The sequence below is a fragment of the Moschus berezovskii genome, chromosome 6 (genome assembly GCF_049115385.1).
Source record: "Moschus berezovskii isolate FMDL1 chromosome 6, NW_MosBer_1.0, whole genome shotgun sequence".
Taxonomy (NCBI): domain Eukaryota; kingdom Metazoa; phylum Chordata; class Mammalia; order Artiodactyla; family Moschidae; genus Moschus; species Moschus berezovskii.
The window spans coordinates 87,087,338-87,104,100 of record NC_142465.1 but is presented as its reverse complement, the minus strand read 5'-3'; the positions used below and the strand labels follow the sequence as shown (position 1 = coordinate 87,104,100).

The window sequence follows — 16,763 nt, the reverse complement described above, 5'->3', positions numbered from 1 at the left end:
GTAATATCACATGTATTGAACTTCCCTGTTGTTCAAGTGGTAAAGAATCTGCCTGTGATGCAGGAAACCAAGGTTCAATCCCTGGGTTGGGAAGATCCTCTGGAGAAGGGAATGGCAATCCACTCCAGTATTCTTGCCTGGAGAATTCCATGGACAGAGAAACCTGGTGGGCTACAGTTCACAGGATCTCAAAGAGTCGGACACAACAGTGACTAACACACACACATCATACGTATTGGCTCATTTATTCTCATGAGTAAATGGAATGACTCAAAGCATCAAAGGGGGAGGAGGGGGAAATTGGTGAAAGTATTTAAACACACATACATCAGAAACAAATTTATGAGAACTTTAAGCTGAAGAAAGGACTTTGAAGTAGCCTGATATTGAGTCCACAAGGCTTTCTGAAATATCTGTATGAAAATAACTTTCATCCTGAGAATGACTCCTATCTCAGTTACCTTTGGTACAATTACCTTTGATAATTACTGTGTAAAGATATTTACTAAGGGCACTGGGTAAAATATGATTATTATCTCACAGCTCCTTTTTAAATAATTGAATCACACAACTCAGGGGCTGGTAATGAATGAACTTGGGGAAAAAAAAGAAGGTGTAGATTATACATTTTCTATAGGCAGTTTGAGGGTAAACACTCTTATTGCTTGTATCCAACAAGCACAATGCCTAACTCCTTGGCCACTTACATAGGATGTGGCCAATGACTTATTTTTGATTTGATTTAATGTTGATTTTACAGATCAGCATCCAGAACAGGATTCAAGAAAACCCAGCTTCTATTAAATCTCAGACTATTTGATCATGAATGAGCATTCTTCTAAAAAATTGTCATTTGTTCTTTTTCAGTTTCACACATCATTCATTACAACTTTTGTTCTATACTCTTTTGTTTTAAAGGAGAAGATCATGGAAATTAAAAAGCGAATAGGAGAAATGGATAACAATTTTGTCAAGGTAATGATAAAATATCTTTCAGGAAGAAAAATAGTTCTGCAAAGAAATCTCAAATTTTAGTGAATGGAATCCAAAATTCAACAAAAGAGACAGAATTTTAGACCTAGAAGGGAGCTTATTATTATTTATGCCCATATTTCCACATGAAAAGAGTCTTGTGCTTGCCGTCTAAAAAATATTATAGTACTGATGAACTTATTTTCAGGGCAGGAATAGAGACACAGCCATAGAGAACAATAGACTTTTGGACACAGCAGGGGAAGAAGGAGCGAAGAATTGAGAGAGTAGCACTGAAACATACACATTGCCATATGTGTAACAGATGCCAGTGGGAAGTTGCTGTGTAATAAGGGAGCTCAACTCCTCGGTGCTCTGTGACAGCCTATGGGGTGGGATGATGGGGTGGGAGGGAAGTTCAAGAGGGAGGGGATATATGTATACTTATGTCTGATTCACATTGCTGTACTACAGAAACCAATACAACATTGTAAAGTAATTATCCTCTAATTAAATGTAAGTCTAAGACAGAATATAAAAAATATTTTTTCTTCCAACAAAAGTAATGCATGCTTATTTTAATAATTAAAAAATTATAAAAATATTGCATATAAAAAGAAAAATAAAACCACTCTCAAAAATAAACACAGTGAACATTTTAGTATATTTATATTCTTCTAAATGTTTTAATACATTTATTATAATATTGTTTTAATAAGTTAATATATATATTGTTTTCAAATTTGCTTTTTCATTTAGCATTTTTCTTCAACAACTTTCTATACCACTATATGTCCTTTTACTTTTTCACTGTTTATATGAGGCAGGATTTGATTTTTGGATTTATTAAACTTATTTTGTTAGACATTTGTGGTTTTATAATAAATTATAAACTATACCTCAAAAATCCATATCTTTTCTTGCTTTTGCAAGTAATTTTTAAGGATTAATTTCCAGAAATTGCACATCCTTGAATCACAGGACACTCTTTTTTCTGTTAAGGCTCTGCTTTTCAATATATCCTGCAAGTCTATTATGGGATGATTAATTAAAAACCTTTCTAAGCAAAGGTCTGTCTAGTCAAGGCTATGGTTTTTCCAGTGGTCATGTATGGATGTGAGCGTTGGACTGTGAAGAAAGCTGATCGCCGAAGAATTGATGCTTTTGAACTGTGGTGTTGGAGAAGACTCTTGAGAGTCCCTTGGACTGCAAGGAGATCCAACCAGTCCATTCTAAAGGAGATCAGTCCTGGGTGTTCATTGGAAGGTCTGATGCTAAAGCTGAAACTGCAATACTTTGGCCACCTCATGTGAAGAGTTGACTCACTGGAAAAGACCCTGATGCTGGGAGGGATTGGGGGCGGGAGGAGACGGGGATGACAGAGAATGAGATGGCTGGATGGCATCACCGACTCAATGGACTTGAGTTTGAGTGAACTCCGGGAGTTGGCGATGGACAGGGAGGCCTGGCGTGCTGTGATTCATGGGGTTGCAGAGTCGGACACGACTGAGTGACCGAACTGAACTGAACTGAACTGAACTGAAGCATTATTTACTCAGGACATATGTGCAACTGGCATTTGCGTCTTAGAAGAGGATGATTTGCTTTCAGCCCGTGTCTTGATCTTACTGAGATACATGGGAAGAAAAGAGGGACAAGACACTTTTTGTGGACAGCACTTTTACTAAACTCTAAGGCCCAAAGATTCAAACATAATGAAGACTTACATTTATATATTGTAAATTTTAAAATATTTAGAAAAAATATAGTTTTATTTTTTTCTCAGAAACATACTCTGTTTCTCCAACTAGTATCCTGGTAAAAGTTTAAGAAGCAAGGAGAGAGTAGTGGATAGAGAAAAAAATTATTTGTAATATGCTGCTATTGTGCAAATTTATATCTTTGAAGTATTGAAAATAATTTATTGATCTTGTGGTGATACCTTCTCTAATTTATTGTGATTGCATGATGAATTTTTTCTAAGAGGAAGGGTTTTACTGAATAAAAGTAAGTTTCAGTGAAGCCTCCCTACAACTACAACCACACTCAGAATGAGTATGGTTTTATTGTATAAACCAGAAAATGTAACTTCTATTTTACCCAAAATTGTGGGTGTCTTTTCAGGAAGGTGCTTGTGATGAAGCTCATAAATTAAAGGAAAAACTCGTTGCAAGAATAGAGGTAAGATTTCATAGTTACACAAGTTCAAATAATGATCAAATGAAATTATTTAAATCTACACACATTCTTTCCCTGGAAGTTGAGTGTATACCACACACTGGTCTCTTTCTACCCCTTTCTCCCCTCCTGAACTTCTGCTTCGGGCTGACAGAACATCTCACAGGTGTGGTGTACTTCCAAGTTCTCATACCCTGGGGCTGCTCCTACAGCTCCTCCATCTGCAGCGTATCCTCCATGTCTACATATTATCCACTCTTCAAAGCTCAACTCATATGTCCTCTCATCTCCCATACCTCTCCTAATCTCCCCTAGCCAGAAAAATGACTCCATGTGAACTTCTCGCACAAGAGTTTATACATTGGGGTAAATGTGAATGCGTGAGTACAGCAGTGAATTAATGAACCTGTCACCCATTCAGAGGTGCTTAATCATCCCACCTTTCCTAGAGATGTCCCGAAACCAAGCCTCAGCTACTGTGTCCTCACATTTTTTACTTTCTCTTTAGCATGTATTTTAGCCTATAGTATCTAATGAATATATGCATTTAGTTGTTTATTGCTTACCACCCAACCCTTATAAACACACATAAAATTCTTTGTCCCTTTTGTTAAAAAACACATGCATAAGGGAATGCCCTTGTCTTGTCTATTTTGTTACCTGCCACATCCTAGAATAGTGCCTGGTGGAGTCAGTCAATAAATAAGTTTTACATAGATGAAAAAAATTGAATAGTTGAATTCAATAAAAGAATAATTATATTTCTATCTGAACACTCTGTGAATGTGTAAGTTTCTTTCCTTGGGTGAGTACACAGTGAGTACACACGACTCACATGTGATTTGCAACACCCTTTATGTGTTCTGGAGGAAAGATACTTAGCATCATTTCCAATGAGAAGGGCAGACAATGAGAATATTTTTTTTAAAATGATTGCTCTTTTTGTTCCCAGAACTTTTGCAAGGACATGGCTCTGCTGGTTACGAAGTTGGGGATGTACCAAATGCAAGGGAATCCAGACTCTCAGAGTCCCGAAGAAATGGGCACGGATGAAAGAGAGCCCCTGCTTCCTCAGGCTTCACCACCATCACTGGAGAGCTCCCCACCCCACATTACAATGTGGTGAGTTAGAGAAAGGGACCCATGGAGGCTGACAGAGTCCCCAAAATGAATGGACAATAGTAAGATTGAATTTCGTCAAAGAATTTATTTCATTTATTTTTATTAATTATTTATCATTGTTCTTTAGAACTTTAAGTTGTAATATTTTTCTTCTTAATATTTTTAAAAATTTCAATCAGTATTTTCTTTCATTTACTGGCCACGTTCCACGGCTGGTGGGATCTTAGTTCCCCTACCAGGGATTGAACCCAGGCTATAGTAGTAAAAGCACCAAATCCTAACCACTGGACCACCAGGGAATTCCCAAGACATATATCTATTGCAATAGATATAGATAAAGATATTTCTTTCTTAGCGTTTTAGATAACTACATACCTATATATATATATATATATATATATATATATATATATATTCTTGCTTAGTCACCTAGTCATGTCCGACTCTTGGCAACCAATGGAGTGTAGCGTGCCAGTCTCCTCTGTCCATGGAATTTTCCAGACAAGAATACTGGAGTGGGTTGCCATTTCCTTCTCCAGGGGATTTTTCCAATCCAGGGAATGAAACTGCATCTCAAGCATTGGCAGGTGGATTCTTTACCACCGAGAAACCTGGGAAGCCCCAGAAAACTACATATACATAAATTTTAAAGGATGGTGTCTGCAAGCTATGATGCAGCCACCTCTATTGAAAGAACATACCTGCTAGTTCAGTTCAGTTCAGTTCAGTAGCTCAGTCGTGTCCGACTCTCTGCGACCCCATGAATCACAGCACGCCAGGCCTCCCTGGCCATCACCAACTCCCGGAGTACACTCAAACCCATGTCCACAGAGTCGGTGATGCCATCCAGCCATCTCATTCTCGGTCATCCCCTTCTCCTCCCGCCCCCAACCTTTCCCAGCATCAGAGTCTTTTCCAGTGAGTCAACTCGTCGCATGAGGTGGCCAAAGTATTGCAGTTTCAGCTTTAGCATCAGTCCTTCCAATGAAAACCCAGGATCGATCTCCCTTAGAATGGACTGGTTGGATCTCCTTGTGGTACAAGGGACTCTCAAGAGTCTTCTCCAACACCACAGTTCAAAAGCATCAATTCTTCGGCGATCAGCTTTCTTCACAGTCCAGCTCTCACATCCATACATGACCACGGAAAAAACCATAGCCTTGACTAGATGGACCTTGGTTGGCAAAGTAATGTCTCTGCTTTTTAATGTATTATCAAGGTTGGTCATAACTTTCCTTCCAAGGAGTAAGCGACTTTTAATTTCCTGGCTGCAATCAGCATCTGCAGTGATTCTGGAGCCCAAGAAAATAAAGTCTGACACTGTTTCCACTGTTTTTCCATCTATTTCCCATGAAGTGATGGGCCCAGATGCCATGATCTTTGTTTTCTGAATGTTGAGCTTCAAGCCAACCTTTTCACTCTCCTCTTTCACTTTCATCAAGAGGCTTTTGAGTTCCTCTTCACTTTCTGCCATAAGGGTGGTGTCATCTGCATATCTGAGGTTATTGATATTTCTCCCAGCAATCTTGAGTCCAGCTTGTGCTTCTTCCAGCCCAGCGTTCCTCATGATGTACTCTGCATATAAGTTAAATAAGCAAGGTGACAATATACAGCCTTGACGCACTCCTTTTCCTATTTGGAACCAGTCGGTTGTTCCATGTACAGTTCTGACTGTTGCTTCCTGACCTGCATATAAGTTTCTCAAGAGGCAGGTCAGGTGGTCTGGTATTCCCATCTCTTGAAGAATTTACCACAGTTTATTATGATCCATACAGTGAAAACCTTTGTTTGCTAGACAGGGTGACTCCCCCTTGTATGATATTGAAGACACACATACTGGCAAATTCTGACTCTGGATCTCTTTTTCTGGAGATGCCATACCATCATATATGCGTTGAGTAGTATTTTCCTCCAAGAAAGCTATTTTCTAATCTTTTTATTTTGTTTTATTCTTTTGATAGAGAAAATGTGAAAATTAAGTAGACTCTGGCTATGTTTTCACACACAAACACATACGTGCACAAATACTGTTAACTCAATTTTATAAAAATATAATGAAAATGGTATAAAAACCATTTTATCTCTTTTGTTTAAGAAAGCTCTTTTGATTCTTTATCCCCAAGCACCAACCCAAGTAGAATCTTCAGCACTCTCTTTTGTGTGTGCACATTGTACTTAGCTCATAATCCTGACATAGTGCCCACAGCATACTATTGCAGTTAAATTATTTCCAATCTGTCTTATCTTAATAATCCATGGGCTACTTGAAGGCAGGAGTCGTGATCATTTGTGGATATTAAATATAAAATATGTTCATCATGTTCAACAAATATTTAACGTATTTATTAATTAAAGTAACAGGTGAAGAGTGATGTTGATGGTGTTTAAGGACCATCAGAGAAAACTTCCTCCTCCATAAAAATCAATGAGACAGCTGGAAGAAATTGTCAGGATCAACTTTTTCACAATTCTGTAAAGTAAATATTTAGTATTCAGAAAAGATAAAGAACTCTTGAAACTCAACAACAAAAGACAAACAGCCTAATTTTAATATAAGCAAAAAACTTGAATAGACATATCTTCAAAGAAGATATACAAATGGCCAAAAATCACTTGAAAATATTTTCAGTGAAAAAGCACAATGAAAGCATTATTGATCTTTGGGGAAATGCAAATCGAAATCATGAGATACTGGGAATTCCCTGGAGATCCAGTGATTAGGGCTTGGTGTTTTCATTGCCAGGGCCCAATTCTGATCCCTGGTCAGGGAACTAAGATCCCATAAGCCAAAATAAATAAGCAAATAAATAATGAGATATCACTTTACACCTCTAGATCAGTTCAGTTCAGTTCAGCTGCTCAGTCATGTCTGACTCTTTGCGACCCCATGAACTGTGGCATGCCAGGCCTCCCTGTCCACCACCAGCTCCCAGAGTTTACACCACTAAGATAATGATGATTAAAAAGACAGATGATGACAAGCATTGGAGAGGATGTGAGAAATTAGAATCCTCAGACAGTGTTAGTGGGATTGTAAAATGGTGCAAACACTTTGGAGAATAGTTTGACAGTTCCTGAAAATGCTAAGCTACCATATGATCCATTTCTAAGTATGCACCCAAAGAACTGAAAATATATGTCCACATAAAAACCTGTATATGAATATTCACGGTAGCTAAAAAGTGGAAACAATACAAATACTCAATGGATTAAATAAGTGAACAAAATGTGGTATATCCATACAATGGAATATTATTCAGCCACGAAAAACAATAAAGTACCTATACATGCCACAACATGAATGACCCTTGAAAACATTATGCTAAGTGAAAGAAGTCAGACCCAAAAGGCCACATATTATATCATTTTATTCATATAAAGTATTAAAAATAGGAAAATCCAGGTATGCAGAAACTAGATTAGTGGCTGCCAGGGATAGTGGAAAATAGGGAATGACTGTTTTGGGGGGAATTTTGATGAAAAATTTCTGGAATTAGTCGTGATGGTTGTACAGTCTTGTGAATAAAAGCCACTTAATTGTACACTTTAAAGAGTAAGTTCTATGGTATGTGAATTATATCTCAAAAACAGACAAATAAGTGAGTAAGTGAATGCCATTTGGTGATCACTTAATTGTGTTATGGGCTTTCCTGATAGTTCAGTTGGTAAAGAATCCTCCTGCAAAGCAGGAAACCCCAGTTTTATTCCTGGCTGGGAAGATCCCCTGGAGAATGGAAAGGCTACCCACTCCAGTATTCGGCCTAGAAAATTCTATGGACAGTCCATTGGGTGGCAAAGCGTCGGACATAACTGAGTGAATTTCACTTTCACTTAATTGTGTTATACAGGCAGATAATCCAGGTTAGTTGGTCATCTTTCATCACATAATTGGCTTCAGTGATGGCTCAAGTGGTAAAGAATCTGCCTGCCAATGCATGAGGCCCAGGAGACATGGATTCAATCCCTGGGTCAGAAAGATCCTCCGGAAGAGGAAATGGCAACCCATTCCAGTATTCTTGCCTGGAGAATCCGATAGACAGATTTGCCTGGTGGGTTACAGTCCGCAGGGTCACAAATCATCAGACATAACTGAGCACGCACACACATCACAGAATTACATCCTAGTTAAGATTGTCTAAGACTTTTACGAGTCTCCTGTCAGAGAACTGGAAACATTCTGATTCCATTTAAGCATATTTATACATTATCTCTTTTCAGGAGGTTTATCTTACAAAGTCAATTATTCTGTACCGATTTTGCTGTTTTTAGCTTCAGAGGGTAGCCTCTTTCTGGTATTATCTGCAATCCCTCAGTTCTCTTATAGTTTTCTTCTATTTATTGACCACATATAATGTGAACATTTGGAAAAGATTAAAGATTTTATGCAAAGAAAGTTCTTTTTTTTTTTTTTAATTGATGTTGGGGCTTCCTTGGTGGCTCAGACAGTGAAGATATCTGCCTGCAATGCAGGAGAAACTGGTTCAAACCCTGGGTCAGGAAGATCCCCTGGAGGAGAAAACCCACTCCAGTATTCTTGCCTAGAGAATTCCATGGACAGAGGAGCCTGGTGGTGATGTAAAGAGTCATACATGACTTAGAAACTAGGCAGCAATAACTGATTATATTAGTTATAGGATTATAGTTTTTAATTTCTGTTTTCCAAGTTATCTGTAATTTAGAAAAAAACTATTTTCTCTTCAAATATTAATGTTAAAATGTGGTGTTTTTGTGGAAAATGTCCCAGTTTAGTATTTCCAAATATGATTAATTCTGGAATTTAGGAAGATAGTGTTATTTACTAGGTATGTGTTGGTAGTGAGTCATTTTTCTTTGCATAAGAAGGAACAAATCTAGATTTAGTGCTCCTGGAGGACAGGACATTTCTGCTTCACCTTGCTAGTCATCAAAGCCTCTTTCAAATAGAGTATTTTAAGATCATTGGCTCTTTAATAAATGTGTGAAGTAGAAGCAATTATTTGTGTACCTGCCAAGAGATAGCCAGTGGCAATAATGCCAAGAAACTTGGCTTAGGTTCATAGAATCCGAAGAGTTGGGTCACAAAATATATGCATAACTAGCTTTAAGTCTATGCCCTCGACTTTCTCTTCTGAAAAATATTATAGAAAGTAATTATCTCCAGGTAACTGGATTATCTGTGACATTTCTTTTGTTCTTTCTGTCTTTCTGGATTTTCCAGATCTTCTACCCTAATCATGTATTGCGTTTATAATTAGATAATAATGCAAGAACTTCAAAGCAAATAAATACAATGCAAAAAGGGCATGTCTGGTGGTTGGATAAAACTGGTGATAAAGAGAGCTGAATTCACTCCTAACATGGTATTTTGTACCCTGAGGAAAAGCTAGCTAGTTGGCTGTGCCCTTATTTCTCCCCATAGACTTCCTGTACCCAACAAGTGAAGTAAGGGTATCAGTGACCACTAGAGTGTGAGACTAGCATTTCAAAGAAAAGAGCTGTACGGTATCCAGGGTTTCATTGTCTCGAGGCTGTAGAATCTTAGAATTCCAAGGCCAGCCCTAGGATGGACTTATGTCTATCTACTCCAGGTTCCTTCTCTTGCAGACGTCAGCAGCAGTTAAGAGAAGTTCAGTTACTTACTTGAAGATGTGGAGCTACACAGATGGAGGAACCAGGAGTCACATCAGTGTGATTTTCTTCAGAATGTTCTTTTGTTTATTTACGTATCTATCTATTGATTAATTGGTTGATGTATAGCTGATTTATAATATCATATTGGTTTCAGGTAAAGGGGCTTCCAAGGTGACTCAGTGGTAAAGAATCCTCCTGTGATTGCGGGAGACGCGGGTTCAATCCCTGGAGTTGGGAAGATTCTCTGGAGGAGGAAATGGCAACCCACTCCAGTATCCTTGCCTGGGAAAGCCCATGAACAGAGGTGCCTGGTGGACTGCAGTCTATGGGGTTGCAAAAGAGTCAGACACGCTTGAACACTCTTGGACAGACTTAAACAACATAGTGATTTAATATTTTTATAGATTATCCGTTCCGTTCCGTCGCTCAGTCGTGTCCGACTCTATGCGACCCCGTGGACTGTAGCCTACCAGGCTTCTCCGTCCATGGGATTCTCTAGGCAAGAATACTGGAGTGGGTTACCGTTTCCTTCTCCAGGGGATCTTCCCGACCCAGGGATCGAACCCGGGTCTCCCGCATTGGAGGCAGACGCTTTAACCTCTGAGCCACCAGGGAAGTACTGCATTTAAATTTATTATGAAATAATAGCTATACTTCCCTGTACTATACAATATATCCTTGTTGCTTACTCATTTTGTACGTAATAGCTTGTGTCTCTTAATTTCTAGCCCTATCGTGCCCCTCCCCTCTGCCCTCTCCGCACTGGTAACCACTTGTTTGTTCTCTCCATCCTTCAGATGTTCTTAACCACAAATGTGTTTCTTTCCTTCTAGGAAACGTGCACTGAGGATTTTCATCATGTTTTATGTCCTCACCTTGACTGGACTTTCATGTTACATACTGTTTTTTGATGCTACGTTTATCTTTGAAAAGGTGCTCCCTACAATTCTTGGGCGCCGAAGGATGTGGGAACTGAGGGAGATTCTTGTACCTTTCTTGAATTTGGAAGTGGAAGACTTGCTACCCTCTTAAAAATACAGAAGTTACTGTTACCCTACTGACTTACTTCCCAATAAAATTCTGGCTGTTCTTGTATTATGATGGCTAACTTATTTTTTTTAAAAAAACACTATAGAGTAGAATATTACTCAGCTATGAAAAAAGAATGCATTTGAGTTAGTTCTACTGAGGCCGATGAACCTAGAGCCTACTATACAAAGTGAAGTAAATCAGAAAGAGAAAGATATCATATACTGACACATATACATGGAATCTAGAAAGATGGTACTGATGATCTGTTTTCGAGGCAATTTCAAAGGAGATGCAGATGTAAGCAATGTAAGACTTACAGTGGAGGAGGGAGAAAGTAAGATGACTTGAGAGAGTAGTATTGAAACATATACATTACCATATGTAAAGTAGGTAGTGGGAATTTGCTGTTTAATGCAGGGAACCCAAAGTTGGTGCTATATGATTACCTAGAGGAGTTGGTCAGGGAAAAGATAGGATGGAGGTTTAAGAGAGAGGGGACATATGTATATCCATGACTGATTCATGCTGATGTATGGCAGAAACCATCACAATGTTGTAGAGTAATTATCTTCCAATTAAAAATAAAATTCAGAAACAAAACACTAGAGCGTGTTTTGTGAAGGACATTATCGTTATGCAGAAATTGGCTGATAAAAGATAGAAAAAAATGAAAGCAGTTATCTTTACCGTCATGACTCACAGTGAATCTTGGCACACATTTTTAAAAACATTTCTTTCAAACTACTAGCCTCTTTTCTCCCACAACCTTGTGGACATTGAGACTACTAAGTATTACTTCCATGGGTGGTTGTTCCCCCCATTTTGACCTCTGATATCTCAGAGAGGAAAGTACAGAATTCTCTCCATTTTTACTTCAGTTGAATTGGGGCCTTCCAATGGTCGTCTAGGGAGGCCTTATAAGTAGCTGAGAAAAGAATAAAAGCTAAAAGCAAAGGAGAAAAGGAACGATATAACCATTTGAATGAAGAATGCCAAAGAATAGTCAGGAGAGATAAGAAAGCCTTCCTCAGTGATCAATGCAAAGAAATAGAGGAAAACAATAGAACAGGAAAGGCTAAAGATGTCTTCAAGAAAATTAGAGATACCAAGGGAACATATCATGCAAAGATGGGCACAATAAAGGACAAATGGTATGGACCTAACAGAAGTAGAAGAGATTAAGAAGAGGTGACAAGAATACACAGAAGAACTGTACAAAAAATATCTTCATGACCCAGATAATCACAATGGTGTGATCACTCACCCAGAGCCAGATATCCTGGAATGCGAAGTCAAGTGGGCCTTAGGAAGCATCACTACAAACAAAGCTAGGGGAGGTGATAGAATTCCAGTTGAATTAGTTCAAATCCTAAAAGATGATGCTGTGAAAGTGCTGCACTTAATATGCCAGAAAATTTGGAAAATGCAGCAGTGGCCCCAGGACTGAAAAAGATCAGTTTCATTCCAATCCCAAATAAAGGCAATGCCAAAGAATGTTCAAAATACCACATAATTGTATTCATCTCACACGCTAGCAAAGTTATGCTCAAGTTTCCAAGCTAGGCTTCAATAGTACATGAACTGAGAACTTCCAGATATTCAAGCTAGATTTAGAAAAGGCAGAGGAACCAGAGATCCAATTGCCAACATCCGTTGGATCATTGAAAAAGCAAGAGAGTTCCAGAAAAACATCTACCTACTTCTGCTTTATTGACTATGTCAAAGCCTTTGACTGTGTGGATCATAACGAACTGTGGAAATTTCTTAAAGAAATGAGAATACCAGACCACCTTATCTGCCTCCTGAAAAATCTGTATTCAGATCAAGAAGCAGCAGTTAGAACAGACATGGAACAACGGACTGGTTCCAAATTGGGAAAGGAGTATATTGTCACCCTGCTTATCTAACTTCTTTGCAGAGTGAAAGTGAAAAGTGAATGTCACTCAGTCATGTCTGACTCTTTGCTACCCCATGGACTACAGTCCATGGAATTCTCCAGGCCAGAATACTGAAGTGGGTAGCCTTTTCCATTTCCAGGGGATTTTCCCAAACCAGGGATCGAACCCAGGTCTCCCACATTGCAGGCAGATTCTTTACCAACTGAGCCACAATCATGTGAAATGCCAGGCTGGATGAAGCACAAATTGAAATCAAGATAGCCAGTAGAAATACCAATAACCTCAGAAATGAAGATGACACCACCCTTATGGCAGAAAGCGAAGAACTAAAGAGTCTCTTGATGAAAGTGAAAAAGGAGATTGAAAAAGCTGGCTTAAAACTGAACACTTACAAAATGAAGATCAGGCATCTGGTCCCATCACTTCATGACAAATAGATGGGGAGAAGTAGAAGCAGTAAAATAAAAGCAGATTTTATTTTCTTGGGCTCCAAAATCACTGCAGATGGTGACTGCAGCCATGAAATTAAAAGACGGTTGCTCCTTAGAAGGAAAGCTATGACAAACCTAGGCAGTGTACTCAAAAACAGAGACAACACTTCACCAGCAAAGGTCTGTCTAGTCAAAGCTATGATTTTTCCATTAGTCATGTATGGGATGTGAAGTTGGACCATACAGAAGGCTGAGCACTGAAGAATTGATGTTTTTGAATTGTGGTGCTGGATAGGACTCTTGAGAGTCCCTTGGACTGCAATGATACAAACCAGTCAATCTTAAAGGAAATCAATTCTGAATATGCATTGGAAGGATTGATGCTGAAGCTGAAGCTCCAATATTTTGGTCACCTGATGTGAAGAGACGACTCACTGGAAAAGACCCTGATGCTGGGAAAGACTGAGGGTGAAAGGGGAAGTGGGCAGCAGAGGATGAGATGGTTGGATGGTATCACTGACTCAATGGACATAAATTTGATCAAACTCTGGGAGAGAGTGGAGGACAGAAAAGCCTGGCATGATGCAGTCCATGGGATTTCAAAGAATCAGACACAACTTAGTGACTGAACAGCAACAACAATTTGATAGAATAGTTTTGAAAGCCAGACTGGGACATTTTTTTCCCAAGTTTTGTAGGTATTGTTAAGTGAACATTATTTGCAATATGAAAAATAGCTGTAATGAATTGTGCAAGATTAATAGAACCATGAAGAATAAATTGGAGTATATGAGCAGATGGAGTGTGAGAGATTTGTTAAAAGGTCGTTCAGTGGTTCAGCTGAGCTAAAGAGATGAGAGTGGAGGTGAAAAGGAGATGATGGGTGTGGTAGATACATAAGGGTGGAGTCTATGATATTTGTTTAGGTAACAGACGTGGGTTGGAGGAGTGGTGACAGGCAGGTATGGAATGCAGCCCAGTTCTCTTCACATTTGAATTGGTCTTGAAAGATGGATACTATTTTCATGACAAAGACAAGGAAAAGATATTTCAGAGAAAAAAACATTATGAGTAAAATTAGAAGCCATAATTGGAAGGCAGAATCAAGAACAGACTTTGTATGCTTGCATGTTCTTTTTTTTCTTTAATTAAATAATTTTTTAAAATACAATTTTTGAAAGTATTTTCCATTTACAATTACTACAAAGTATTGGCTGCATTCCCTGTGTTGCCTAATACATCCTTGAGCCTGTCTTATACCCTATAGTTTGTGCCTCACATTTTCCTACCATATTATTCCCGTCTTGCCACTGGTAACTACTAGTTTGTTCTCTATATCTGTCAGTCTGCTTTTTTGTTGTATTTGTAAGATTCTACATATACATGATACCATGCAGTATATTGTGTTTCTCTGACTCACTTCACTTAGCATAAGGCCCTTGCAGTCCATCCATATTGTTGCAAATGTCAAATTTTCATTCTTTTTTATGGCTGAGTAGTATTCCACTCTGTGTGTTTGTGTGTGTGTGTGTATGTGTGTGGGTGTCACATCTTCTTCATCTTTTCATCTGTTCATGGACAGTTTAGGTTGCTTCCATATCTTATCCAGTGTAAATAATGCTTCTATGAACATTGTGATGAACATCGTGATCTTTTTGAATTAGTGTTTTTGGTTTTTTAGGTATATAATCAAGAGTGGCATTGCTGGGTCACATGGTAGATGTTTTTAGTTTTTTAAGAAATTTCCACTGTTTTCCACAGTAGCTGCACCAATTTATATTTCCCTCAACAGCATAGCTTGTACTTTACTTTAAAACAGATGCTCAACCTTGTTCATTTGGTGGTCATTCTGGTCCATCTATTGGATGCATCAGATTCACTTTACATAGTAGAGATTTCCACCCCCATCACCCCCATCTCCAGTTATTTAGATTCAGCAGAGCTAATATGGGGTCCCAGAACATGATTTTTAAAAATCTGCCCAGCTGTCTTCTCTGGCGGTCCAATGGTTAACACTCTGCTATACCAATGTAGTGGTCCGGGTTCAATTCCTGGTCAGGGATCCAGATTCCACATACTGCAATTAAGATCTGGCATAGCCAAATAAATAAATATTTTTTAAAAATCTCCCCAGGTGAATCTAATATAAATCCAAATTTGGGAACCATGCCTTAGCACACTTTAGGACGATGCTGTGCACAGAGTAGGTACTCAATAAATACATGCTGAAAAAAGTTAAATTAGGTGCTCTTATCTCTGTGGCTTTCCTATCACCTCATCAAGTGCTACCTTCAATATTTATTCACAAATTTTCTTCATAGCCATCTTCCCAGTGTCCCCATCTTTTCATGCCCTTGAAGTGATCTTCAATTCTTTTGCTATCTTTTTGTTTTAACATTCCAGAAATCACCAGGCCCTTTCCATTCTTCTACAGTAAATTTTCTCAAATCAGTCCCTGTTCTTTGCATTTATAATGTTTCCATTCTGATAGGTCTTATCAAACAAATGGATTAGCACTGAAAAGAGCCAGCCCATTGTTTCCACTTCATAAACTGCTGTTATTCACATAACCGTAGAAAAGAATAGACTTGAAATGTCAGTTTTATCCTGATAGCCTCTAGCCAGCAAGCCACATCAGTAGCTGGAAATGTGAAGTTCACTTGTGAGTGGTTCTCAAGCTGTGATGTTTAATAGGATTCTACAAAGAGACTTTTAATTGCACATTTGTCTGGGGCTTCCCAGGTAGCTCAGCTGGTAAAGAATCCTCCTGAAATGCAGGAGGCCCCCATTTGGTTCCTGGGTTGGGAAGATCCCCTGGAGAAGGGAAAAGCTACCCACTCCAGTATTCTTGGGCTTCCCTGGTTGCTGAGACAGTAAAGAATCTGCCTGCAATGTGGGAAACTTGGGTTTGATCCCTGGGTTGGGAAGATCCCCTGGAGGAGGGCATGGAAACCAACTCCAGTATTCTTGCCTGGATAATTCCATGGAAAGAGGAGCCTAGCGGGCTACAGTTGTGTCATGAAGCGTAGGACATGAATGAGCAACTAAGCACACACAGAGCATCACTTCCAGAAATTCTGAATCTTTAGGTCTAGTGTGAATCTCTAATATTTTCTATGTTAATCTTTTCCCCTAGTAATTCTTGGGGCTCAAAGTTTAAGAACTACCATGCTATGCTATGGGTAATAGCTACCTGGAATTTTAATTTGACTGAGATCTCATATGAGGTTAAACAAGAGGTGAGTAAATTCACGGGGCAGGCTGGGAGTCAGGGGGATAATGAGGGAATTTCCAGGACACACAGAAAGGGAAAGAGCTAAAAGCTCTGGGAACAATGAGTAATGTATTCAAAAGGTCTTGTGATAGTGAGAATATGCTGACAAAATAAAAAAACAGTCACAGATTTGTTTATAGATAAAAAGGCTGCCCAGACCAATTTGTAGACAGAACTTGGAGTGGGTTTTTTATAAGTTCCAGGTAAACTCTCACTGCCGGGAACAGTATCAGCTGATTTATTTGT

At 38.8% G+C, this 16,763-nt stretch overlaps 1 protein-coding gene across 3 annotated transcripts in view; it reads left to right on the top strand.

Moving 5' to 3' along the window:
• SMCO2 (single-pass membrane protein with coiled-coil domains 2) overlaps positions 1–10,914 on the top strand; it is a 35,625-nt gene extending 24,711 nt beyond the window's left edge. The window contains exons 6-9 of one of the 3 annotated variants that reach the window (XM_088836727.1): positions 919–975; positions 3,097–3,153; positions 4,103–4,272; positions 10,716–10,914. In XM_088836727.1, coding sequence (XP_088692853.1) covers positions 919–975; positions 3,097–3,153; positions 4,103–4,272; positions 10,716–10,914 — 483 coding nt within the window. Of the gene's footprint in view, positions 1–867; positions 976–3,096; positions 3,154–4,102; positions 4,273–10,715 lie in introns of all 3 variants that reach the window. The other 2 variants (XM_088836729.1, XM_088836728.1) reach the window with 2 other exon arrangements.
• The last annotated feature ends 5,849 nt before the right edge of the window (positions 10,915–16,763 follow it).